This window comes from Hemitrygon akajei, chromosome 2, assembly GCF_048418815.1.
Source record: "Hemitrygon akajei chromosome 2, sHemAka1.3, whole genome shotgun sequence".
Classification (NCBI taxonomy): Eukaryota; Metazoa; Chordata; class Chondrichthyes; order Myliobatiformes; family Dasyatidae; genus Hemitrygon; species Hemitrygon akajei.
The window spans coordinates 71,504,846-71,532,247 of record NC_133125.1 but is presented as its reverse complement, the minus strand read 5'-3'; the positions used below and the strand labels follow the sequence as shown (position 1 = coordinate 71,532,247).

General features: G+C 45.2%; 1 protein-coding gene across 2 annotated transcripts in view; it reads left to right on the top strand.

The window, feature by feature from the left end:
- LOC140737588 (paladin-like) overlaps nucleotides 1–27,176 on the top strand; it is a 357,859-nt gene extending 330,683 nt beyond the window's left edge. For both annotated transcript variants that reach the window (XM_073064040.1, XM_073064030.1), the window contains one exon: nucleotides 26,884–27,176. In XM_073064040.1, the coding sequence (XP_072920141.1) occupies nucleotides 26,884–27,033 (150 nt within the window). In that variant the 3' untranslated portion in view covers nucleotides 27,034–27,176. The remainder of the gene's footprint in view (nucleotides 1–26,883) is intronic.
- Nucleotides 27,177–27,402: the final 226 nt, after the last annotated feature.

The following is a 27,402-nucleotide window of genomic DNA, read 5'->3' as shown; positions in this document are numbered from 1 at the left end:
GTTCAAAATCTCCCCCATCTCTTTCGGCTCCGCAAATTGCTGTCTACTCTGATTCTCTAAGGGACCAATTTTATCCCTCACTATCCTTTCGCTATTAATACAACTGTAGAAACCCTTTGGATTTATTTTCACCTGACTTGCCAAAGCAACCTCGTATCTTCTTTTAGCTTTTCTAATTTCTTTCTTAAGATTCTTTTTACATTCTTTATATTCCTCGAGCAGCTCATTTACTCCATGCTGCCTATATTTATTGTAGATATCTCTCTTTTTCCTAACCAAGTTTCCAATAACCTTTGAAAACCACGGCTCTCTCAAACTTTTAAACTTTCCTTTCAACCAAACAGGAACATAAAGATTCTGTACCCTCAAAATTTCACCTTTAAATGACCTCCATTTCTCTATTATATCCTTCCCATAAAACAAGTTGTCCTAATCCACTCCTTCTAAGTCCTTTCGCATCTCCACAAAGTTAGCCTTTCTCTAATCAAAAATCTCAACCCTGGGTCCAGTCCTATCCTTCTCCATAATTATACTGAAACTAATGGCATTGTGATCACTGGACCCAAAGTGCTCCCCAACACATACCTCCGTCACCTGACCTATTTCATTCCCTAACAGAAGATTCAACACTGCCCCTTCTCTAGTTGGTACCTCTATGTATTGCTGCAAAAAACTATCCTGCACACATTTTACAAACTCCAAACCATCCATCCCTTTTACAGTATGGGCTTCCCAGTCTATGTGTGGAAAATTAAAATCTCCCACAATCACAACCCTGTGCTTACTACAAATATCTTCTATCTGCTTGCAAATTTGCTCCTCCAATTCTCACTCCCCATTAGGTGTCTATAATACACCCCTATAAGTGTTACTACACCTTTCCCATTCCTCAATTCCACCCAAATAGTCTCCCTAGATGAGCCCCGTAATCTATCCTGCCAGAGCACCGCTGTAATATTTTCTCTGACAAGCAATGCAATTCTCCACCTCCTCATCTCTGTTTAACAGTACAAAGAACTTTACTGTCTTCTTTTTCTTCCTTCATCCATACATCTGTTCCTACACTCTGGTTCCCCTCCCCCCTAGATGAAATCCTTTGGAGTCTCTCTAGCAAACCTACTTGCAAGAATATTTGTCCCCCTCCAGTTCAGATGTAAACCGTCCCGCCGGAACAGGTCCCACCTTTCCTGGGAAACTGCCCAATTATCTATAAATCTGAAGCCCTCCCTCCTGCACCATGTCTTCAGCCACGTATTGATCGGCACTATCTTACCATTTCTAAACCCACCTGCACGTGGCACTGGTAGCAATCCTGAGATTGCTATCCTGGAAGTCCTGTCCTTTAACTTGGCACCTAGCACCCTAAACTCACCTTTCAGGACCTCCTCACTCTTCCTATCCACGTCATTGGTCCCTACATGGACCACGACATCCAGCTGCTCACCCTCCCTCTTGAGAATACTGAGAACTTGATCCGAGATATCGTGGACCCTGGCACCAGAGAGGCAACAGACCATCCGGAATTCTCGATCTCTTCCACAGAACCTCCTATCTGTCCCCCTAACTATCAAATCCCCTATCACTACTGCTCTCCTCTTTTCCCTCCTTCCCTTCTGAGCTGAGGGTCCAGTCTCTGTGCCAGAGACGCAACCACTGCAACTTGTCCCTGGTAGGTCATCCCCACCAACAGTATCCAAAATCTACACTAATCGTTGATGGGATCAGCCAGAGGGGTGCTCTGCTCTTCCTGTCTATTCCCCTTCCCTCTCCTGACAGTCACCCAACTAACTACCTGTCTCCTGACTCCTAGGGGTGACTATCTCCCTGAAACTCCTGTTTATTTCTGCCTCTGTCTCCCGAATGATCCGAAGTTCATCCAGCTCCAGCTCCAGTTCCCTAACACAGTTTGTCAGGAGCTGCAGCTGGATGCACCTTTTGCAGGTGTAGTCATCAGGGACAGCTGTGCTCACCCTGACTTCCCACATACTGCAAACGGAGCACTCGACTGCCCTAACTGCTGCCTCCATTACCTACTCCTAAACTAACTAGATTAATTAATGGAGCTTAACCGGCCTTACCTCACCTGAAGTGAAGCTCATACTCAGCCTCTGCTCGCTTTTTAAATTCCCCGCTGGTCTGACTTCCACGCGCTTGCACAGTTGTGCCCCGTTCAGCCTCACCTCTGCCTGTTCTCGCCGAAGCCTGATTGAGCCAAAGCCGACCCACTCTGCCTCAGTCCACTTATCGATTCCCCTCTTGATTTTATAAATCTGTGTGAAATCATCCCTCATCCTTCTGTGCTCCAACAAAGTAAAATCCCAGTCTATTACTATTGTGTTGTCTGCTGAGGGCTAGATCTGTGGTATTGAAGTCTGATGGCCCAGGTCGGTACAAGAACACTAGGTACAACTTGCAGAGGGCTATTTCAACAGCGAAAGAACAATTCCAAATAAGGCTGGAGGCAGAATTGGATGCAAGGCAACTCTGGCAGAGTTTGCAGGCCATTACTTCCTACAAAATTTCTCCAATTTCTCAGGCAAGGCCAAATGCAAGCAGGCAGTGAAATGTTGCTGTGCTGGGTCCAAGTCTCAAAAAGGACTACGACGGAAAGAATGGAGTTAAATACTATCACAGTAAAATAATAATCAGCTGTCATGTGAATATTCGCTAGGGCAATTGCGGTATCTACTGCGTTGCTGAATCTATGATCGTGACAGGGCTTGAGCTGGGAAACATGGAATACTGGGTGGATCTTCAGTGATGCTGGTAGATGCAATCTATAGACACCTTGTTCACAGCCTTTTCCACTACAAATGGTCCCACGTAGCGTGGAGCCAATTTGCAGCTCTCAACTTTCAGGAGAAGATCGCTTGATGCCAACCGGATCTCCTCTCCTGGCTTGAATGGCCTTACCTGTCGACGGAGCCGATCAGCCTGCGGGGATGCTGTTTCTGGGCGTGCAGCAGAGAAGCCCAGGCTCGTCTCCAGGTGCGCTTGTAGCGCTGGATCAGCTGTTCAGCCCCAGGAACTCCTATGCCGATCTCCTGGTCAGGGAAGAGCAGGGGCTGGAATCCCTTCTGGCATTCAGAGGGAGACAACGACTGGAGGTTTTTGTGGGCGATCTCTACCCAAACCAATTGGAAGCTCCAGGACGCAGAGTTGGAAGAGGCAAGACAGTCTCCAACTCCTGGTTCACTCTGTCTGGAAACCAGACGAGAGGCTGGCCAATGCTCCTACAAGAGAGCAGAAAGACTTCCAAAAGCGGGAAGTGAACTGTGGTCCACTGTCAGTCCCATATGTCTTGAGGAAAGCCATGGAGCTGGAACACATGTTGAGTGTGGCAGTCTCATGAGCCGATGGGAGCTTGCGGAGGGCAATGAAGTAGGCAGCCTTGGAAAGTGATCAACAACAACCAAAATGGTGGTGTTTCCATTAGACGGCGGCAGACGAGTGATGAAATCTACTGAGAGGTGGGACCAGGCGGTGGGTACAGGCAGTGGACATAACAGACCCGCAGGACGCTGGCATGATGTCTTGTTCCGAGCGCAGGTGAGACAGGCAGATACAAAGTCATGGGCACCCTGGGACACAGATGACCACCAAAATTGTCTCCTTATAAACTCCTGAGTCTGTTGAATTCCCAGATGTCCAGCCAGATGGGAGGAATGACCCCATTCCAGCACTTTGGAACACACTGCAGCAGGGACAAATAGCCAGTTGGGAGGTCCCCCACCCGAGCCTCACCTCTGCCTCAATTTCCCAGATCATCGGAGCAGCAATACACGAGTGAGGAGGAATGGGCTCTGGATCGGCATTGTCCTCAGATCCATGGAACTGCCGAGAGAGAGCGTCGGCCTTTGTATTTTTGCTGCTGGGACGATAAGTGAGGATGAAATTGAACCATGTGAAGAGAGCCCACCAGGCTTGATGAGAATTGAGTCTCTCAGCATCCTGAATATAGGAGAGGTTTTTGTGATCTTTGCAGACCAAGAATGGATGTTCTGCCCCTTCCAGCCAGTGTCGCCATTCCTCCATGGCCTCCTTGACATCCAGAAGCTCCCGGTTCCCAACGTTGTAATTCCTCTCTGCTGAGTCAAGCAACAGGGAAGAAAGGCACAAGGGTGCAGCCGGCGATCCGCAGACGAGCGTTGAGAGAGGACAGCTCCAATGCCGACATCAGATGCATCCACTTCGACAAAGAATGGCTGAGATGGGTCTGGGTTTTCCAGCAGTGGGGCAGTGGTGACACGTCGTTTTAGCTCTGAAAATGCTTGGTCAGCATCGTCCGTCCAATGGAATCCTGCCGAGGTCTTCCTGGTGAGTGCATTTATCGAAGCCACAATAGAGCCGCAAATCTGGATGAAGTGGCGATAAAAGTCTGCAAACCCCATGAAGCGCCATACCTGTTTGACTGTAGATGGTTTGGACCACTCTGTAACTGCCTAGACTTTACTAGGGTCAATTTGAACAGTGGATGGGATAAGTATATAGGCCCAAAATGTCACCTGGTCTTCATGGAATTCACATCTTTCAAGTTTGGCGTACAGGTTATTTTCAAGGAGCCATCTGAAAAACCTTCGGGCAAGCTGGACGCATTCCTGATGAGATTGGAGATAGATAAAGGTGTCATCTAAATACACAAACACAAACCTGTTCAACATGTCCCTGAGCACATCTGAGCTCATAATGGCAATTAAAGGTGTTCAGAGCTGTCTTGCACTCATCCCCTTCTCATGCGAATCAGATTGTAAGCATTGCGCAGATCAATGTTGGAAAACATGGCTGCTCCCTGGAGATGTTCAAACGCAGACGCCAGCAGGGGAAGAGGGTAGAGGTTCTACAGTGATATTGTTCAGGGGCCAATAATCGATGCAAGTACAGAGCTTGCCATCTTTCTTGCTCACAAAAAAGAAGCCTGCTCCTGCCGGCGAGGTTGATGGATGGATAAACCCCATGGCCAATCCCTTCTTGATGCATTCCTCCATGGCCACCGTTACAGGACGAGAGAGGGAAAAGAGTCAGCCCGGGGAGGACTAGTGCCAGGTAGGAGGTCTATGGCACAGTCGTATGGCCAGTGTGGGGGCAGGGTGGTGGCCTTTCTTTTACTGAAAACCGCAAGGAGATCCGCATATTCAGCCGGAAACCCAGACAGGTCCACATCCTCAGCTGACACAGGAGGGGATTGAGCTGGACCCAGACAGGTCCACATCCTCAGCTGACACAGGAGGGGATTGAGCTGGACCCAGACAGGTCCACATCCTCAGCTGACACAGGAGGGGATTCATGGGATGGAGCTTGAGCTGGACCCAGACAGGTCCACATCCTGAGCTGACACAGGAGGGGATTCATGGGATAGAGATTGAGCTGGACCCAGACAGGTCCACATCCTCAGCTGACACAGGAGGGGATTCATGGGATGGAGCTTGAGCTGGACCCAGACAGGTCCACATCCTGAGCTGACACAGGAGGGGATTCATGGGATAGAGATTGAGCTGGACCCAGACAGGTCCACATCCTGAGCTGACACAGGAGGGGATTCATGGGATAGAGATTGAGCTGGACCCAGACAGGTCCACATCCTCAGCTGACACAGGAGGGGATTCATGGGATGGAGCTTGAGCTGGACCCAGGCAGGTCCACATCCTCAGCTGACACAGGAGGGGATTCATGGAATGGAGCTTGAGCTAGACCCAGACAGGTAGACAGGCATGCCAGTCCCCACTTTTCAGAGACCAATCGATCCATCAGTTATGTTGCGATAACCAGGAAAGATCGAATACCAGTGGCAGTGGCAACCAGATAGAAGGAGAGTTCTTCACTATGGTTGCCTTCGAGCACAAGTTGGAGGGGTTAGGTGGAAAGGTGAATCTGGCCAACACACAAAATACTGGAGGAATTCAGCAGACCAGACAACATCTATGGAAAAAGTACAGTCAAAGTTTCAGGCCAAAACCCTTCAGCGGGACTGGAGAAAAAAAGCTGAGGAGTAGATTTGAAAGGTGGGGGAAGGGAGAGAGAACCACCATGTGATAGATGAAACCTCGAGGGGGAGGGATGAAGCAAAGGGGATGAGAAATGGTGAAGGGGAGGAGGGGGAGTTTGAGAAATCAATGTTCATGCCATCAGATTAGAGTCTACCCAAATGGAATACAAGGTATTGTTCCTCCAATCTAAGTGTGGCCCTATTCTGACAGTGGAGGAGGCCATGGATGGACATATTGGAATGGGAAGTGGAATTAAAATGGGTGGCCACTGGGAGATACTGCTATTTCTGGCGGGCAGAGTGTAGATGTTCGGTGAAACGGTCTCTCAATCTACATCAGTTCTCACCGATATATAGGAGGCCATAACAGGACACCAACACAGTAAATGACCCTAATAGACTCACAGGTTAAGTGTCACCTCACCTGTAAGAACTGTTTGGGGCCCTGAATGGTAATGCGACAAGAGGTGTAGGGGCAGGTAAGGCACTTGTTCTACTTGCAAGGATAAGTGCCAGGAGGGAGGGAATGATTTAAATCGAAGCAAGGGGCGGAGAGGGAAGAGGGAAAAGAAGCTTGGAGAGAAGCTGTTTTTTTTAACTGATCGGGGCAAAAAGGCTAGACGGCGCAGGCGCATGACCTAGAGCGCCAAAGGTTTAAAAGAAAGACCGCCATATACAGCGGCCATTATCGGAGTGGACAGGCAGAGTGGGTCGGCTTTGGCTCAATCAGGCTTCGGCGAGAACAGGCAGAGGTGAGGCTGAATGGGGCACAACTGTGCAAGCGCGTGGAAGTCAGACCAGAGGGGAATTTACAAAGCGAGCAGAGGCTGAGTACGAGCTTCACTCCAGGTGAGGTAAGGCTGGGTAAGCTCCTTTAATTAATCTAGTTAGTTTAGGAGTAGGTAATGGAGGCAGCAGTTAGGGCAGTTGAGTGCTCCGTTTGCAGTATGTGGGAAGTCAGGGTGAGCACAGCTGTCCCTGATGACTACACCTGCAAAAGGTGCATCCAGCTGCAGCTCCTGACAAACCGTGTTAGGGAACTGGAGCTGGAGCTGGATGAACTTCGGATCATTCAGGAGGCAGAGGCAGAAATAGGCAGGAGTTACAGGGAGATAGTCACCCTAGGAGTCAGGAGACAGGTAGTTGGGTAACTGTCAGGAGAGGGAAGGGGAATAGACAGGAAGAGCAGAGCACCCCTCTGGCTGATCCCATCAACGATTAGTATAGATTTTGGATACTGTTGGTGGGGATGACCTACCAGGGACAAGTTGCAGTGGTTGTGTCTCTGGCACTGAGACTGGACCCACAGCTCAGAAGGGAAGGAGGGAAAAGAGGAGAGCAGTAGTGATAGGGGATTTGATAGTTAGGGGGACAGATAGGAGGTTCTGTGGAAGAGATCAAGAATCCCGAATGGTCTGTTGCCTCCCTGGAGCCAGGGTCTGCGATATCTCGGATTGAGTTCTCAGTATTCTCAAGAGGGAGGGTGAGCAGCCAGATGTCGTGGTCCATGTAGGGACCAATGACGTGGATAGGAAGAGTGAGGAGGTCCTGAAAGGTGAGTTTAGGGAGCTAGGTGCCAAGTTAAAGGACGGGACCTCCAGGATAACAATCTCAGGATTGCTACCAGTGCCACGTGCAGGTGGGTTTAGAAATAATAAGATAGCGCAGATCAACACGTGGCTGAAGACATGGTGCAGGAGGGAGGGCTTCAGATTTATAGATAATTAGGCAGTTTTCCAGGAAAGGTGGGACCTGTTCTGGCGGGACGGTTTATATCTGAACTGGAGGGGGACAAATATTCTTGCAGGTCAGTTTGCTACAGAGGCTCCAGTTGATTTAAACTAGATATGAGGGGGGAGGGGAACCAGAGTGTAGGAACCGATGTATGGATGAAGGAAGAAAAAGAAGACAGTAAAGTTCTTTGTACTGTTAAACAGAGATGAGGAGGTGGAGAATTGCGTTGCTTGTCAGAGAAAATATTACAGCGGTGCTCTGGCAGGATAGATTAGAGGTCTCATCTAGGGAGACTATTTGGGTGGAATTGAGGAATGGGAAAGGTGTAGTAACACTTATAGGGGTGTATTATAGACCACCTAATGGGGAGTGAGAATTGGAGGAGCAAATTTGCAAGCAGATAGAAGATATTTGTAGTAAGCACAGGGTTGTGATTGTGGGAGATTTTAATTTTCCACACATAGACTGGGAAGCCCATACTGTAAAAGGGATGGATGGTTTGGAGTTTGTAAAATGTGTGCGGGATAGTTTTTTGCAGCAATACATAGAGGTACCAACTAGAGAAGGGGCAGTGTTGAATCTTCTGTTAGGGAATGAAATAGGTCAGGTGACGGAGGTATGTGTTGGGGAGCACTTTGGGTCCAGTGATCACAATGCCATTAGTTTCAGTATAATTATGGAGAAGGATAGGACTGGACCCAGGGTTGAGATTTTTGATTAGAGAAAGGCTAACTTTGTGGAGATGCGAAAGGACTTAGAAGGAGTGGATTAGGACAACTTGTTTTATGGGAAGGATATAATAGAGAAATGGAGGTCATTTAAAGGTGAAATTTTGAGGGTACAGAATCTTTATGTTCCTGTTTGGTTGAAAGGAAAGTTTAAAAGTTTGAGAGAGCCGTGGTTTTCAAAGGTTATTGGAAACTTGGTTAGGAAAAAGAGAGATATCTACAATAAATATAGGCAGCATGGAGTAAATGAGCTGCTCGAGGAATATAAAGAATGTAAAAAGAATCTTAAGAAAGAAATTAGAAAAGCTAAAAGAAGATACGAGGTTGCTTTGGCAAGTCAGGTGAAAATAAATCCAAAGGGTTTCTACAGTTGTATTAATAGCGAAAGGATAGTGAGGGATAAAATTGGTCCCTTAGAGAATCAGAGTAGACAGCAATTTGCGGAGCCGAAAGAGATGGGGGAGATTTTGAACAATTTCTTTTCTTCAGTATTCACTTAAGGTAAGGGAATCAAGTAGGGAAGTTATGGAAACTATGACGATTAAAGAGGAGGAAGTACTGGCGCTTTTAAGGAATATAAAAGTGGATAAATGTGCGGATCCTGACAGGATATTCCCTAGAACCTTGAGGGAGGTTAGTGTAGAAATAATAGGGGCTCTGACAGAAATATTTCAAATGTAATTAGAAACGGGGATGGTGCCGGAGGATTGGCGTATTGCTCATGTGGTTCCATTGTTTAAAAAGGGTTCTAAGAGTAAACCTAGCAATTATAGGCCTGTCAGTTTGACGTCAGTGGTGGGTAAATTAATGGAAAGTATTCTTAGAGATGGTATATATAATTATCTGGATAGACAGGGTCTGATTAGGTACAGTCAGCATGGATTTGTGTGTGGAAGGTCCTGTTTGACAAATCTTATTGAATTTTTTGAAGAGGTTACGAGGAAAGTTGACGAGGGTAAAGCAGTGGATGTTATCTATATGGACTTCAGTAAGGCCTTTGACAAAGTTCCGCACGGAAGGTTAGTTAGGAAGGTTCAATCGTTAGGTATTAATATTGAAGTAGTAAAATGGATTCAATAGTGGCTAGATGGGAGATGCCAGGGAGTAGTGGTGGATAACTGTTTGTCAGGTTGGAGGCCAGTGACTAGTGGTGTGCCTCAGGGATCTGTACTGGGTCCAACGTTGTTTGTCATTTACATTAATGATCTGGATGATGGGGTGGTAAATTGGATAAGTAAGTATGCAGATGATACTAAGGTAGGTGGAGTTGTGGATAATGAAGTAGGTTTTCAAAGCTTGCAGAGAGATTTAGGCCAGTTAGAAGAGTGGGCTGAACGATGGCAGATGGAGTTTAATGCTGATAAGTGTGAGGTGCTACATTTTGGTAGGAATAATCCAAATAGGACATACATGGTAAATGGTAGGGCATTGAAGAATGCAGTAGAACAGAGTGATCTAGGAATAATGGTGCATAGTTCCCTGAAGGTGGAATCTCATGTGGATAGGGTGGTGAAGAAAGCTTTTGGTGTGCTGGCCTTTATAAATCAGAGCATTGAGTAAAGGAGTTGGGATGTAATGTTAGAATTCTACAAGACATTGGTAAGGCCAAATTTGGAGTATTGTGTACCGTTCTGGTCACCGAATTATAGGAAAGATATCAACAAAATAGAGAGAGTACAGAGAAGATTTACTAGAATGTTACCTGGGTTTCAGCACCTAAGTTACAGGGAAAGGCTGAACAAGTTAGGTCTTTATTCTTTGGAGCATAGAAGGTTGAGGGGGGACTTGATAGAGGTATTTAAAATTATGAGGGGGATAGATAGAGTTGATGTGGATAGGCTTTTTCCATTGAGAGTAGTGGAGATTCAAACAAGAGGACATGAGTTGAGAGTTAGGGGGCAAAAGTTTAAGGGTAACACGAGGGGGAATTTCTTTACTCAGAGAGTGGTAGCTGTGTGGAATGTGCTTCCAGTAGAAGCAGGTTCGGTCTTGTCATTTAAAGTAAAATTGGATAGGTATATGGACAGGAATGGAATGGAGGGTTATGGGCTGAGTGCAGGTCAGTGGGACTGGGTGAGAGTAAGCGTTCGGCATGGACTAGAAGGGCCGAGATGGCCTGTTTCTGTGCTGTAATTGTTATGTGGTTATAATGGATGCTTGGATTCATCTTGTCGAAAGGACAGGCAGGTAGGCAGAGGGGTTGGGGTGGATCTACTGGTTAACAAATTAAATCAAATCCTTAGAAAGAGATGACAGGATCAGAAGGTGTAGGATCCTTGTGGGCAGAGTTAAGAAACTGCATGGGTAAAAAAACCCCTGATGGGAGTTATATACAGGCCCACAAACATTAGCCAGGATTTCAGATATAAATTTCTATGGGAAATAGAAAAGACACATAATAGGCAATGGTATGATAGTCATAGGGGATTTCAGTATGCAGTTCAATTGGGAAAATCAGGCTGGTCCTGGATCCCAAGAGAGAGAATTTGTGGAATGCTTATTTTGTAGATGGCGTTTTAGAATAGCTTGTTGTTGTGCCCACAAGGGGAAAGACAATTCTGGACTGGGCGTTATGTAATGACCAGATTTGATTAGAAAGCTTAAGGTAATGGAACCTTTGGAGGCAGTGATCATAATGTATAGAATACACTCTACTGTTTGAAAGGGAGAAGGTAAGTCAAATGTATCAGTATTACAGTTGGGTAAAAGGAACTACAGAAGCATGAGAGAGGAGCTGGCTAAAGTTGATTGGAAGGCTACACTAGCAGGGATGACAGCAGAACAGCAATGGCTAGAGTTTCTGGGAGCAATTCAGAAGGTGCAGGATAGATACATCCCAAAGATAACATATTCTAAAGGGAGGATGAGGCAACTGTGGCTGACAGGGGGAGTCAAAGTCAGAATAAAAACAAAAGAGAGAGCATATAATACAGCAAAAAATAGTGGGAAGTTAGAGGATTTGGAAATTTTAAAAAACCAACAGAAGACAACTAATAAAAACCGTAATTAGAAAGAAGATGAAACATGAAGGTAAGTTGTCCAAAGTGATGAAAGAAGATTTTTTTTCAGATATGTAGAGTAAAAGAGAGGGGAGAGTGCATGTTGGACAACTGGAAAATGACCCTGGAGAGGTAGTAATGAAGAACAGAGAAATGCTGGATGAATTTAATAAGAAGTTTCAGCTGAAATTTGTAAATCTGTACCATCAAGGTGGCAGTGAATCTAAACATTGACTGGAGGAGAGAGATTATATAAGATGTATGCTTTGCAGATTGCACATTCATCAGAACCAAAGCACAAATGTTTCATCTATTTATCTTCTTCATTTTCAGGCTATTGGCATTGCTGGCCATCAAAATGTTTATTGACTAATATCCTTAAGAATGGATCTCTTCAACCACTGTATTATAGCTTCCTCTGCCTGAGTCAAACATGACATTGTGGAACTTTAGTCACAAATAGTCCAGTCATGTAAATCTGATTAAGGAAGGCAAGCAATGAGGTAGACACAACATTTGGGGGTAGTGTCAGTATGTGGTAGAATGCTGTGCATTATGGAGACTGACATTAGATTTCTGACAATACTTTCATCATTTCCAAATCCATTATTGTTAACTGAATGTAACATTTCAGAGTCAGGTTACAATTTGACATTCCATCTCACAAAATTATTGATCTGAATCCATGTTAATTTAAGTTGATGTAATTACATTTGTAATGTACTGTGCTAATTTTCACAACAATTATACCCTGGCTACATATGCCCATACTGAGAAATTTGAACTTGGACTTCTCATCCAATAATATAACCAATGTACCTCTATACCAATACTCTGACATGTAGACCACTGACTGTTTCATAGCCCCGTATATCAGTGTGGAAGGGGGCAGCTCAATTAAAGAAGCCTAGGAAAATAGAGGGAGTGAACTTATGTGCAAACAAACGAGGGAAAATCTGCAGATGCTGGAAATCAGAGCAACACACACAAAATGCTGGAGGAACTCAGCAGTCCTGCCAAAGGGTTTCAGCCTGAAATGTCGACTGTATTCTTTTCCTAGAAGCTGCCTGGCCTGCTGAGTTCCTTCAGCATTTTGTGTGGGTTGTTACATGGAAAACACCCATGAGATGATTCTTTGGTGCAGATCACAGGGCAGCAAACCAAAAAGCAGTGTGTGACGTGCAAGAAATCTTTAACCTGACATTTCCACCAATCTCGTTAAATAAACCTTCAAGCATTATCCCTTCTTCTTGCCACCTCCACTCTCTAAGGTTTAGGTGAATGAGAAGCCTACAAAATTCTTACAGGGCTTGGGATTTTTAATTATTTTATACTAATACTCCATTACACAACTAAATAATTTCTCTAAATGCTATATAGAACAATAAATTATCCAGCAAAATGGGTGAATTTGGAGGAGCACGGGGACTGGTAGGTGTTGGGAGGAGTGGTTGGATGGTGGTGAGAACCACTGAGACATACTGTGTATTGGGGTACGATGGAGGGTGGGGATCCAGTGTGTGTCAGCTGAGTGTTAGGGAGTGGGAGTGTGAGTGTGGGTGGGAACCCAGTGGGTGTCAGGAGGGTGTGAGGGATGCGAGGACCCAGTGTGTGTTGGGTGTAAGGAAGGTGGGGGCCCAGTGGGTGTTGAAGGAGGCATATGTGAGGGAGGATGAGGACCTGATGGTTGTCAGGTGGGGAAGATACTGGGGACCCATTGGATGGATGCAGGGCAGACGAGGTAGGGAAGCACGGGACCTGGTGGGTGTTGAGCAAGCTACTGTGGTCCTGGTCAGTCTCAGAGAGTGCTGGAAAACATCACCACTGATTTTCCAAATAGTGGGTGTTTTACTGAAATACCTGTTCAGTAAGATGAGGTAGGTTGGCTCCCATTATAGTTCTGAGACTAAATACAAAGCCCATAAATCTATTCCTTCTTTAAAGGAATAAAACTATTATAGACATATAATATAATGAACATAATAGACATATATAATGGAAAGTGGAAAGTTCTGACGAAGTTTGGTCATCTGAAAATGTTAAGACTGGGCAATGCTTTCTTCCAAATGAGGATTAGTAAGAGCAAAGCCACTATCTTCATCCCACACCACGAACATACACCTTCATCACAATTCCTACCTCTCCTTGACCTCTGTCTGAGGCTGAACGAGCTTATTCATAACCACATCATTTTATCTGACCCTGATCAGATGAGTGCTTCACGTCAAAAATCACTTTCTAATCCTACCTCGATATCTGCTATTGAAGTCTTAATAATTCTTTTTTATTTCAGGTAATTTTTTTTCATGGTCTTTATGAGCCTTCCCATTACTGAAATAATTGAGAGATTTGAGCACAGAACGTATGTCAGATTATTAGTCCTAGTTTATTAAAACTTCTGCATTGTTACCAAATGAGATTTTAAGCATTGCTTTGTATGAAGGATTTGATGAAAAGCCTGTATCCTTTAATCCAAGGCCTGACTTTAACACCCCTTGCACTGGTATTTTTACAACAGATGAAGTGGTTATCTGGCTGACTGCTCCTTGTGAAAGCTAATTCAATTCAGCTGCTGTGATCATGTATAAAACAAGAAGTAGTTATTGACTTTTAAGTGCAGTGCGATGCCCTCAGGATATGAACTCGGCAACCTACGTGACAGGTTTTTAGTTGCTTCCTTGCTGCTTTTGTGTCCCTGCTGTGTAGATAATGACTGCCACATTTTCGTGCATTAAGTGCACTTCAAGCATACTTTAGATCTGCTGTCTGTGTCAGACGTGTAGTTAGAGTGTAATGACTATGCAGGATTTCCAGTCGACTGCACATCACTCTTAGCACATGTGACTTGAAATCTGTTGAATGAACTCTGATCAAGTTTCTTGATGTGATAGAGGCACACTTTGTGAAACTTGATGTGTGTGGGATTGGTTCTGTTGGGAGCCTGTTAGTCTAAAAGCTTTGTGTTTGATCAGCATAGTCACTTCAGGTTTTGAACTTGATGCTCAAAAACAAAATGCTTCAAATAAAGCTAGTTTATGCAATTTCCATCTGAAAATATCTTAAAAGAACAGACATGCCTGTAGAGTAACACACACTAAATGCTGGTGGTTCCACCAGCATTTTGTGTGTGTTGTTTGAATTTCCAGCATCTGCAGATTTCCTCATGTCATGTCTGTAGAATAACCATTTCTCCACATAATGGCTATTCAATGAATGTGATGTGTGCAAATCACACCTGAAAGGCAAGAAAGTTAGATCATCAACTATAGAGGAGAAGCTTGGATTTGAGTGAATGTTCCAAGAAGATTCTTTTATGTGTGGATTCGGAACACTTCTGGTTTTGATTTGCAATATAAATTTCCATATGTAACACAAATTCTTACTTATAGATAGGCTTTCAGATCATTATTTTATCCAAAGCATAGTTACTATTGTGTAGGTGGAAGATGCAGTAGCGATTTACACATTGCAGAGTTCTCACAGATTAAAGAATGCAAACACAATCACTGCTTTGTCAGTGTTGGTAGAAAGATAAATGTTATGCAAGACTGAGAGGAAAAACAGAATTATTTGTGGTAATGGGAAGATTTGCAAGTGCAAAGTTTTTAGAAACTAGGGATAGTCATTATAGCTTTGTGCATAGGAATTCAAGTCTGACAAAGTCATTTTCTAAGAGGTAACTGAGGATGGATGAGGTAAGGGTTGTCTATATGGACTTCAGCAAGGCCTTTGACAAGGTCTCTCATGGCAGACTAGTCTGGAAGATTAGATCGCGTGGAATCCAGGGAGAAATAGTTAAGTAGATTCCCATTTGGTTTGATAGAGAATAATGGTCACAGATTATTTCTTGGACTGGAGATCAATAGCCAGCAGTGTGTCAAAGGATTCAGTGCTGGGCCCTTTGTTGTTCATTATTCATATTAATGATTTGGATGTGAGTGAGAGTAAGTTTATGATGATACTTACTAATGATGATAGTGTGAGCAGAATCATCTGCAGCTTAATGTGAAAAAGACTAAGGAGCTGGTGGTGGACCTGAGGAGGGCTAAGGCACTGGTGACCCCTGTTTCCATCCAAGGGGTCAATGTGGACATAGTGGAGGATTACAAACACCTGGGGATATGAATGGACAATAAACTGGACTGGTCAAAGAACACTGAGGCTGTCTACAAGAAGGGTCAGAACCGTCTCTATTTCCTGAGGAGACTGAGGTCCTTTAACATCTGCCGGACAATGCTGAGGATGTTCTGCGAGTCTGTGGTTGTCAGTGCTATCATGTTTGCTGTTGTGTGCTGGGGCAGCAGGCTGAGGGTAGCAGACACCAACAGAATCAACAAAGTCATTCGTAAGGCCAGTGATGTTGTGGGGGTGGAACTGGACTCTCTGACGGTGGTGTCTGAAAAGAGGATGCTGTCCAAGTTGCATGCCATCTTGGACAATGAGTCCCATCCACTCCATAATGTACTGGTTAGGCACAGGAGTACATTCAGCCAGAGACTCATTCCACCAAGATGTAACACTGAGCATCATAAGAAGTCATTCCTGCCTGTGGCCATCAAACTTTACAACTCCTCCCTCGGAGTGTCAGACACCCTGAGCCAATAGGCTGGTCCTGGACTTATTTCCACCTGGGCATGATTAACTTATTATTTAATTATTTATGGTTTTATATTGCTATATTTCTTCACGATTCTTGGTTGGTGTGGCTGTAACGAAACACAATTTTCCTCGGGATCAATAAAGTATGTCCGTCTGTCTGTCTGTATACTAAAGTAGGTGATATCGTAGACAGTGAAGAAGGCTATCAAAAATTACTAGGAATCTTGGTTAGCTGGATAAGTGGGTCACAGTGGCAAACTGCTTTCAGTTCACATATATCTGAAGTAGTGTAGTTTGGGAAGTCAAACCAGCATAGTTAGTGGTCAGACCCTGGGGAATTGCAGAGTACAGGTACATAGTTTACTAAATGTAGACAAAAATGAGAAGTCATCTGGAAAACTGGCTTTCATTAGTCAGGGCACAGAGTAATAAGTGTTGGGATGTTATACTGCAGTTGTACAAGATATTAGTATATACAACATAGAACAATACAACATAGGGACAGGTCCTTCAGCCAGCAATCTTGTATCGAACTATTAAACTCCCAACTAAATACTCAACTAAACTAATCCGTTCTGCCTAGACAATGTCCATATCCTTTCATTTCTATCACATCCATGTACCTGTGGAAGAGCCTGTGGAGCTCCCTTATCATATTAGGACCCACCATCCCCCATTCCAGATTCCCATCATGGTGTGAGAACACCACCCTACACATCTCCTTTGAACGGCCTTCTCACTTTGAATGCATGTCTTTCGTATTAGAGATTTCACGCCAGGAAAAATAACATCTATCCACTCTATCTATGCCTCTCATAATCCTATAAACCTCCAAAATCTCCCATCAGATTCACCACAGGAGATAACAATCCAAGTTTATCCAAACTCTCATGCCCATAATCCAGGCAACATCCTGCTAAACCTATTTTGCACCCTCTCCAAAGCCTCAGTATCCTTTCTATAATCGAACTGAATGCAATACCTTGATGCGGCCAAATTGAATTTTATAAAGTTGCAACATGGCTCTCTGACTCTTGAACTCAATTTCCCAGCTAATGCACTGTGACTTCTTAACCACTTTCAGGGAACTATAAATTCTGTGCTACCTCTGTCTATAACTGAGACTGTCGAGTCCTGACAGCATCCCTCTGCACTTTAACTCTGCTGTCATTACCAGGGTATTGTCTCCCTAAATTTCACCTTCAAAGTGAAAAATTTCATGTCTGGCCAGGTTAAACCACATCAGACAGTTTCATATTTGGCCAGGTGAAACCTCATCAGACATTGTCCATTAGGTCAGGTTAAACCCCATCAACAACACACACAAAATGCTGGTGGAACACAGCAGGCCAGGCAGCATCTATAGGGAGAAGCGCTGTCGACGTTTCGGGCCGAGACCTCTTCGTCCTGATGAAGGGTCTCGGCCCGAAACGTCGACAGCGCTTCTCCCTATAGATGCTGCCTGGCCTGCTGTGTTCCACCAGCATTTTGTGTGTGTTGTTGTTTGAATTTCCAGCATCTGTAGATTTCCTCGTGTTTGCTCTTTAAACCCCATCAGACAGTTTTCTGCCCATTCTACTATATCCATTGTATCCTTTGCAAGTCCTCTACACGACATCACTTCCAATCTTCGTATCATCTACAAACTTGCTAACCCCCATCTACATTTTCATGCAGGTCATTTATAGATGTTTACAACGACACTGTCAGGTCAGCGGGCTGAGTTATCAGCAGAGGCTAGATGTAAGAGATTGAGTGGGGTGGAATGTAAGAGATTGAGGGTGTAGAAGATTGAGGAGGAGGGTTGTAGGAGATCGAGGTTGTGGAGAGTAAAAGATTGAGGGGAGTGGAGCGTAGGAGATCGAGGGGATGGATTCTTGGAGACTGAGGAGCATGGAGTGTAGGAGATTGAGGGGTGGTGGAGTGTAGGAGTTTGAGGGAGTGGAGTGTAGGAGATTGAGGGTGTGGAGTGTAGGAGATTGAGGGGGAGCAGTGCAGGAGATTGAGGGGGTGGAGTGTAGGAGATTGAGGGGGTGGAGAGTAGGAGATTGAGGGGGCTGGAATGTAGGAATTTGAGGGGGGTGGAGTGTAGGAGATTGAGGGGGAGCAGTGTAGGAGTTTGAGGGGTGTGGAGTGTAGGAGATTGAGGGGTGTGGGGTATAGGAGATTGAGGGGGTGGAGAGTAGGAGATTGAGGAGTCTGGTTCTGAATGGTAGTCATCGGCAAGGTGGCAGTGGGGATAAGCTCCCACTGCCTGTAAAGAGCTCCGAATGGCGTGTGTCTCAAATTAGCCTCCGATAATCAAGTCCAACTTCTGGCTTTCACGTGGTGGAACTGGTCACTCTGACAGAAGATCTCTGAGGATCTAACCTGATCCTAACATATTGATGTAGTTATAAAGAAGGCAAGACAGCAACTATACTTCATTAGGAGTTTGAAGAGATTTGGTATGTCAACAAGTAAACTCAAAAACTTCTATAGATGTACAGTGGAGAGCATTCTGACAGGCTGCATCACTGTCTGGTATGGGAGGGCTACTGCACAGGACCAAAAGAAGCTGCAGGTTTGTAAATTTAGTCAGCTCCATCTTGGGCACTAGCCTAAAAAGTACCCAGGACATTTTCAAGAAGCGGTGTCATCTTCTGTGCAGAAAATGGGCTGACAATCACCAACACCCTCAGTCAACTTCTGGACATGCAAAAGGCAACCTGCGCTCCAGGAACTGGCACCTGATTGACTACGCGATCACAAGGAGCTGGGACATCAGGGATGTGATCATCACCAGAGCAATGAGGGGTGCAGACTGCTGGACTGACCACATCCTGCTGAGAAGCAAGCTGTCATTTCAGATCGCCAGGGCAAAACTGAATATTCAATGGCTTACTGACCCCAGCATCAAAGAAGAGCTGATCAGCAAACTGGCGGAGCAACTTCAGCAACTGCCTGTGGAAGCATACCAGGAACAGCATGGGCTGTCTTCAGAGATACCCTGTACAGTAGTGGTCGCCAACCTGTCGATCGCGATCGACTGGTCGATCTTTGAGACTTTCCCAGTAGATCCCGAAAAAATGAAAAATAAATACACAAATACTGTTGAGAGATTGTTTCCGGGTTGTGGGGTTTTAGTTCCGTTCTTTCTGCCCAGTGCGCATGCGTGTAGCTCCCCCGCCACGCACAACACAGTGGTCCCCAATCACCGGGCCGCGAGGAAATGATTAGTCAGCTTCACCTTTCCTCATTCCCTGTCACGCCAACTGTTGAACTTGAATGCATGTGAGGTCTTCAGTCGCCTAAACGCAGTGACACCCTCACGCCAGGGATCACTGGTTGGCCTCGGGTAACCAGCCGCCTCACGTGGCCGGCGGGAAGTGCTGTTGCTACTGGCCTGTAGTGCGGACAGATGGTCGCCGCCTCTAAACCTGTTTATCACACCAAATGTTTGTGGGAAACCCAGTGCTAAAATATTCGCAGACGACCTAATTCGGGCTCAGGGTTTCATAAGTAGCAGAGCAGCTACCTTGCTGCGATATACTGAAAGTCATCCCTCGAGACAAACTTTTGTCGGCTGATAGATCCTACAAGGGGGGGAACAGCCGCACCTGGCCAAGGCGTCTGGCGGTGGGTGGGCGGAGGTTGTCTAATGAGGCAATGAAGGCCTCAAAACTGCTTCAGTACCTTGAGTCCAAGCACCCTGCACTTAAAGACAAACCCGTTGAGTTTTTTTAAGCGGAAAAAACGTGAACAAGCAGGACAGCAGGTAAGTGCTGAGAGCCACGAAAACTAAATTGCAGAATAGACTGGAAATAAGGAACCTGCTTCGAGTATCTCTGTATTCCTGTCGTGTTTAACACCACCACCTCCCTTCCCCCAGTTGGCCGGTCTGCAAGAATATTGTCAATATTAAACCGGTCCACGGTGCAAGAAAGGGTGGTGACCCCTGGTGTTCATGCATTACTTCTACTTCCGGGTTGCAGGGTTTTACTTCTGGTCTTTCTGCACATGTGTGTAACTAATTGATTTGGGGTCAATCTTGCCTTTCACTAAGGCCAAGGTAGGGGATCTTGGGCTTAAAAAGGTTGATGACCACTACTATACAGGGCTGCAAGTGCCATTCTCAGGTGCTCCAAGAAGAAGCATTAAGATTAGTTCAATCAGAACAACTCTGATATTGTCACCCTTCTCAAACAGAAGCAGGAAGCCTTTGCAAGCTGGCTCAGTGACAAGCAGTCAACCTCCAAACATGACCTCTTGAAGCACCTCCATAGTAAGGTCCAGGCTGAACTGTGGAAGATGAAAGATCAGTGGTGGGAGGCCAAAGTGGCAGAGCTGCAGCACTACTCTGACCAGAACAACACAAAGAAGTTTTGTCATGGTCTAAAGGCAGTGTATGGACCTTCCTCCAGCATCATGGCACCAGTCTGCTCCTTGGATGGACCACTCCTCACTGACAAAGCAACATTGTCCAACGCTGGGCAACTGCTGAACAGGCCATCCCAGATAGATGACCAGGCCATAGAAGACATGGCCCAGTGCCTAGTCTTGGAGATCCTTGATGATCCCCCATATTGGTGGAAGCTAGGAAGACAATCAACCAGCTGCAGCCAGGTAAGGCCCCTGGCCTGGATGGGATCCCACCAGAAATCTTCAAGGAGGGTGGCGAAACCCTTCTTCAGAGGCTGACAGAGCTCATCCAGCAGTTCTGGGAGAAAGCCTGTGTACCATAGGACTTTAGGGATGCAAACATCATCCATCTGTACAAGAACAAGGGGGCAGGGCATCCTGGGACAATCACAGAGGCCTATCTCTCCTGAGTTTAGCCAGGAAGATCATGGCCCATATCATACTGAACAGGATTACCTCTCACCTCCTTGATGACATTGTTTCAGAGAGCCATTGTGGTTTCAGATCTAACAGAGGGACAGTGGACATGACCTTTGCTGTCGGACAGATCTCAGAGAAGTGTCAAGGACAGAACCAGAATCTCTACATCCCCTTTGTAGACCTGATGAAGGCATTTGATGTCATCAGTTACATAGGCCTTTGGTGTATCCTTACTGAGTTAGGCTGCCCCCCAGGCTGGTCAGCATTGTAAGGTCATTCCACAATGGAGTGATGGCCAGGGTCATCAAAAATGATCGCATCTCTGACTAATTCCTAGTAACTAATGATGTCAAGCAGGGCTGTGTCCTTGTGCCTACTCTGTTCAGCCTGCTGTTTGCCAGGATACTGTTCTCTGCTCTCTCACAGACTGATGTGGGAATAACAATTCACTACAGGACTGATGGACGTGTCTTTGATCTGCGACACCTCAAGACCAAGACTAAAGTGCTGGAAGCAATAGTTACGAGACCTCTTTGCAGATGACTGCAATCACTTGCACTTGCAACGCACAGTGAAAGGGACCTGCAGGAACTCACTGACTGCCTCGCTGTGGCAGCAGGAAAATTTGGCTTAACAATCAGCCTACAGATGACAGAAGTTCTCCACTGAGGCCAGGGGTGAAAAAAAAACAGAGGTCATGGGTTAAGGGTGAAGAGGGAAAAGTTTAAAGGGAACATTAGTGAGGGGCTTCTTCACGCAGAGAGTGATGGGAGTGTGGAATGAGCTGCCAGATGAAGTGGAGAATGCGGGCTCACTTTTGACATTTAAGAAAAACTTGAACAGGTATATACAAAATGCTGGTAGAACACAGCAGGCCAAGCAGCATCTATAGGAAGAAGCACTGGCGACGTTTCAGGCCGAGACCCCTCGTCAGGACTAACTGAAAGAAAAGATAGTAAGAGATTTGAAAGTAGGAGGGGGAGGGGGAAATCCAAAATGATAGGAGAAGACAGGAGGGGGTGGGATGAAGCTAAGAGCTGGAAAGGTGATTGGTGAAAGTGATACCGAACTGGAGAAGGGAAAGGATCATGGGACGGGAGGCCTAGGGAGAAAGAAAAGGGGAGGGGAGCACCAGAGGGAGATGGAGAACAGGCAGAGTGATGGGCATAGAGAGAAAAAAAAGGAGGGGGGGAATAAATAAATCAGGGATGGGGTAAGAAGGGGAGGATGGGCATTAACGGAAGTTAGAGAAATCAATGTTCATTCCATCAGGTTGGAGGCTACCCAGACGGAATATAAGGTGTTGTTTCTCCAACCTGAGTGTGGCTTCATCTTGACAGTAGAGGAGGCCATGGATAGACATATCAGAATGGGAATGGGACGTGGAATTAAAATGTGTGGCCACTGGGAGATCCTGCTTTCTCTGGCGGACAGAGTGTAGGTGTTCAGCGAAACGGTCTCCCAGTCTGCATTGGCACCTTTAACAAAGAGGCTTCCCTTCCTCCACCGTCAACTCTGCTCTCAAACATATCTCTCCCATTTCATGCACATCTGCCCTCACCCCATCCGCCCGCCACCCCACTCGGGATAGGGTCCCCCTTGTCCTCACCTACCACCCTACCAGCCTCCGGGTCCAACGTATAATTTTCCATAACTTCCGCCACCTCCAACAGGATCCCACTACCCAGCACATCTTTCCCTCCCCAACTTTCTGATTTCCACAGGGATCGCTCCCTACACGACTCCTTTGTCCACTCGTCCCCCCCATCCCTTCCCACCAATCTCCCTCCTGGCACTTATCCTTGTAAACAGAACAAGCGCTACACCTGCCCTTACACTTCCTCCCTCACCACCATTCAGGGTCCCAGACAGTCCTTCCAGGTGAGGCGACACTCCACCTATGAGTCGGCTGATGTGGTATACTGCGTCCGGTGCTCCCGGTGTGCCCTTTTATATATTGGTGAGACCCGACGCAGACTGGGAGACCGTTTCACTGAACACCTACGCTCTGTCTGCCAGAGAAAGCAGGATCTCCCAGTGGCCACACATTTTAATTCCACGTCCCATTCCCATTCTGATATGTCTATCCATGGCCTCCTCTACTGTCAAGATGAAGCTACACTCAAGTTGGAGGATCAACATCTTATATTCTGTCTGGGTATCCTCCAACCTGATGGCATGAACATTGATTTCTCTAACTTCTGTTAGTGCCCCTCCTCCCCTTCTTACCCCATCCCTGATTTATTTATTTTGCCCCCTCCTTTTTTTTCCTCTGCCCATCACTCCTTGTCTGTTCTCCACCTCCCTCTGGTGCTCCCCTCCCCCTTTCTTTCTCCCTAGGCCTCCCATCCCATGATCCTCTTCCTTCTCTAGTTCTGCATCCCTTTTGCCAATCACCTTTCGAGCTCTTAGCTTCACCCCACCCCCTCCTGGCTTCTCCTATCATTTTGATTTCCCCCTCTCCCTCCTACTTTCAAATCTCTTACTACCTTTTCTTTCAGTTAGTCCTGACGAGGGGTCTCGGTCCGAAATGTCAACAGTGCTTCTTCCAATAGATGCTGCTTGGCTTGCTGCATTCCACCAGCATTTTCTAAATATATGATGTTGCTTTGTCTGGCTGAGTGGGCAGAAAATGCTATGGTTAGTCCTATATCTAAGGAAATATATCCAGCAGACCAGCTTTCCCTTAGTGTTACACTCGTGCCAGCTCGATTTTGTGGTCAAACCTCTGGAATTGGTCTTGAACCCCTATATCACCCCATGAGAGGTCTACCTTCAAATTAAAACTAACAGTAACAAGCAGCCTTCGAAAACTATAAAATGAGAGACTACTATATAACAACAAGAGTACTCTACATGAACTGGGCACCTTTTGCCTGATAGTTTGAGTGATAATATTTTTGATTATCATCAAAATTGAAAGTACTGCATCTTTAAGAAAGCAGGAATTTCTGGGTAGTAATCAAATCTGTTCAACACTGCTCGTTTATGATCAAGCCCGATTTCAGACAGTCTGCTTTCAGGAAAATTTACCCTGGCAACCAGTGAAAGAGAGGCTGGGTGGGTTTTCACAGCTAAAGTAAAGAAACATATTTTGCCATCGAATTTTCCTGGGTTTAGACAACCATTTTAGTCGCAGTTTATTTGAACTGTGTATCACTTTCATCCATGACAAAGTACACTTATGTTCTGAGCAGCAGTTCTCGTACAAGCAGTAGGCGCAAGGGGCTTAGTTTATACATTCAGGGCCTCTCGGTGTTATATATCAGTCACTCAATTTACAATCTTTGAAGGCCAGCTAGAAACATCCTTGTGTCTAGAAGAGTCCATAACCTGCTCAGATAGAAGTATGTCTCATTTCATTCTTTTAACAATGAGTATGCTTCCAGATTTATAGTGAAGTAGACGTTTAACTTATAAAGATTGATATTTGGGTGGTCAGCTGCTATTTACTTTATGTCAGTGATGTTTGAAGAAGAAAACTCTGAAAATATCGTGACAGATTAAAATGTGTTTTTTTCATGTTAAAGAGTGTAGTGCAAATTTCATTCTGTCTGGAAAAAGGTGCAGATGGTTTATATTTATTTGGAATGTACACTCCAAATTCTCTGCGTGGCAAGAAAATGTGAGCTGCCCTGCAGCTCGGTCTCGTCTCCTCGATAGAGGAGGCTCTGTTGCTGAACTGATCGATGTATAAAAACTGTAGCGGTTCTCTGTTATGTGTGAAAAATATAGTAAATGCAAGATTACTTTGATTGTTGTTCTAGGAAATCCAAAGGGAAACTGGCATTGATGCCTGGGAAATGGAGGTTACTTATTTAATGATCCCCCTTGAAAGATAAAAATCTTACAATGGCATCGTTGTCCTGATCTCAGCCTTGCAACTATTTGTTTTTATAGGATTTGGGTGTCATTGGCAAGGCCAGCATTTATTAGCTTTCAAAGAAGTGGGAGTAAGCATCATCTGATGAAGGTGAAGTCTCAGCTGGTACGTGTTCAGTACCAACAGATATTCAATTATGTTCCCACAATGTGGAAAGAGGGTTTAATTGTTACTCTATAACATTGGATGGAGATTAGTTTCTCAGTGATGATGACTTGACAGTGACAGAATGGTGTGAAACTGGAAGGGAAGCTGGTTGTGCTGTTGTTCACGTGCTGCTGTCCTGTCCTGTGGTAGAGGCTCTGGATTTGGGAGCAGTGGTGAATAAATGCAATGCATTTTGTTGATTGTAATTGTTGAAGCTACTGCTGATAGGGAGAATAAATGCTTAAGGCTCTTGTCTCAGTTAAGATTCAGAGGGATATTTCTTGACTTTAAAAACACAAGATATTCTGCAGATACTAAAATCTTGAGCAACACACACAAAATGCTGAAGGCTGTTAGCAGTGCAAAATGCTGTTAGCAAACTCAAAATGCTGAAGAAACTCAGCAAGCTAGGGTTAGCAAACTCAGCATCCGTGGGGGGGAATAATCAGTCAATATTTTAGTCTGACATCATTCACTAGGACTAGAAAGGAAACGGACAAGAAGGGGGGTAAGGGGAAAGAGTACAAACTGGCAGGTGATAGGTGAGCAGGGGAGGGGGCATGCAGTAAGAAGCTGGGAGGTGATAGGTGTAAGAGATAAGGTGCTGAAGAAGAAGGAATCTACTAGGACAGGACGGAGGACCATGCATGGAAGAAAGGGAAAGAGGAGGGAAACCAGAGGGAGGTGATGGCAAGTGAGAAGAGAAGAGGTGAGAACTAGAAATGGAAAAAGAAAGAAGGAGGGTGGGTAGAAATTACTGGAAATTAAATAAATCATTGCTCATGCCATCAGGTTGGAGGTTACCTAGACTGAATTTGAAGTGACCACCTCCAACCTGAGTTTGGAATCATCCAGACAATAGTGGAGCCAATGGGCAGACATGTCAGAATGTGAATGTGAAGTTGAATTAAAATGGGTAGCCATTGGAAAATCATGCTTTTTGCAGCAGACGGAGTGAATTTGCTCCACTAAGTAGTTCCCAACCTGTGTCAGGTCTCACCAATGTAGAGGAGGCTGCACTCAGAACACCAGATGCAATAAATGACCCAGACAAACTTGCACGTGAAGTGTCTCCTCACCCAGAAGGACCGTTTGGGGCTCTGAATTATGGTGAGGGAGGAGGTGTGGAGACAGGTGTGGCACTGATCATGCTTGCAGGAGGGGGATCATTGGGGAGGGATGCATGAACAAGGGAGTCACATAGGTAGCAATCCCTATGGAAAGCAGAGAGTTGGGTAAGGGAAGATGTGCCTAGTGGTAGGATCCATTGGAGATGACGGAGGTTACATAATGATAAGTTGGATATGGAGGCTGACGCAGTAGGCGGTAATGACAAGGAGAACCCTATCCCTGTTACTGACAGCAGGAGGATGCAGTGAGGGCAGATGTGTAGGAAATGGATATGACGCAGATGAGGGCAGCAGCAATGGTGGTGGAAGAAAAATCTCAGTCTTTAAAAAAAGCAGACATCTCAGATGTTCTGAACAGTAAGTCTCATCCTGAGAACAGATGTGGTGAAGATGGAGGAACTGAGAGAAGGGATTAGAATTTCTGCAAATGACCTTGTGGATAGAGGTATAGTCAAGATAGATTGAGATTCAGATCCAGATTCAGTTTATTGTCATTTAGAAACCACAAATGCAATGCAGATTAAAAAATGAGACAACGTTCCTCCAGAATGATATCACAAAAGCATATGACAAAACAGACTACACCAGAAAATGCACATAACGTTTGGGATAAATGTAAGAGTCTGTAGGTTTGTAAAAGATGTCAGTAGTAGTCTGTCTCTAGAGATGGATTTTAGAGTTCTTTTGCTTCCTCCCACCTGATCTGGTTGGGATTTTTTTCCTTCAGACTTATTTCATCTTAAAGAGGCTAGGTTTGAAGACATAGCAAACTCCCTACCTAGAGCTAAGGTAGCCAGAACTATGGAATATGGGAGATAACTCTGTGTCCTAACATCCTTTGCTAATTTGTTGCTTACAGGTGGCAGCTCCCGCAGGTGTGTTTGAAATCCTGGACAAGTTGGGATTCTCAGAGTTTGAGGATCCAGAATCTACCCCAATGTGCAGGATGCGTAACCGATGGCAGAAGCAGAGAGGATACAAGGTCCCTACATTTGGTGAAATGATTTGACAACTTGCAACAAATCAGATTAACGTTGTCTTTCAGCATCAGAATGTTTTCTATCTGCCTACTCACAGATGTTAAGATTTTAAATTACTTTACAACAGTGTGGTGAGAGGGATGAAATGTCAACTCTAATAAAACTAGCCTTATCCAACATTGTAGTATTTGAGTTTCCTCAATGAAAAGATACATGCAAATTAGCTATGTGACTTTTTGCCATATTAGTTAAAATCAAATGTACAATCCCAATGAAACTGAGCATGCACTTCCCTTCAATGATTTCTCCAACTGCTCTTGTTCAGGAAGATGTTTTCACATCATTACCTATTCTTAGTGCATTGGGGATCTATTTATTTTCATGGATCTATTAATTGT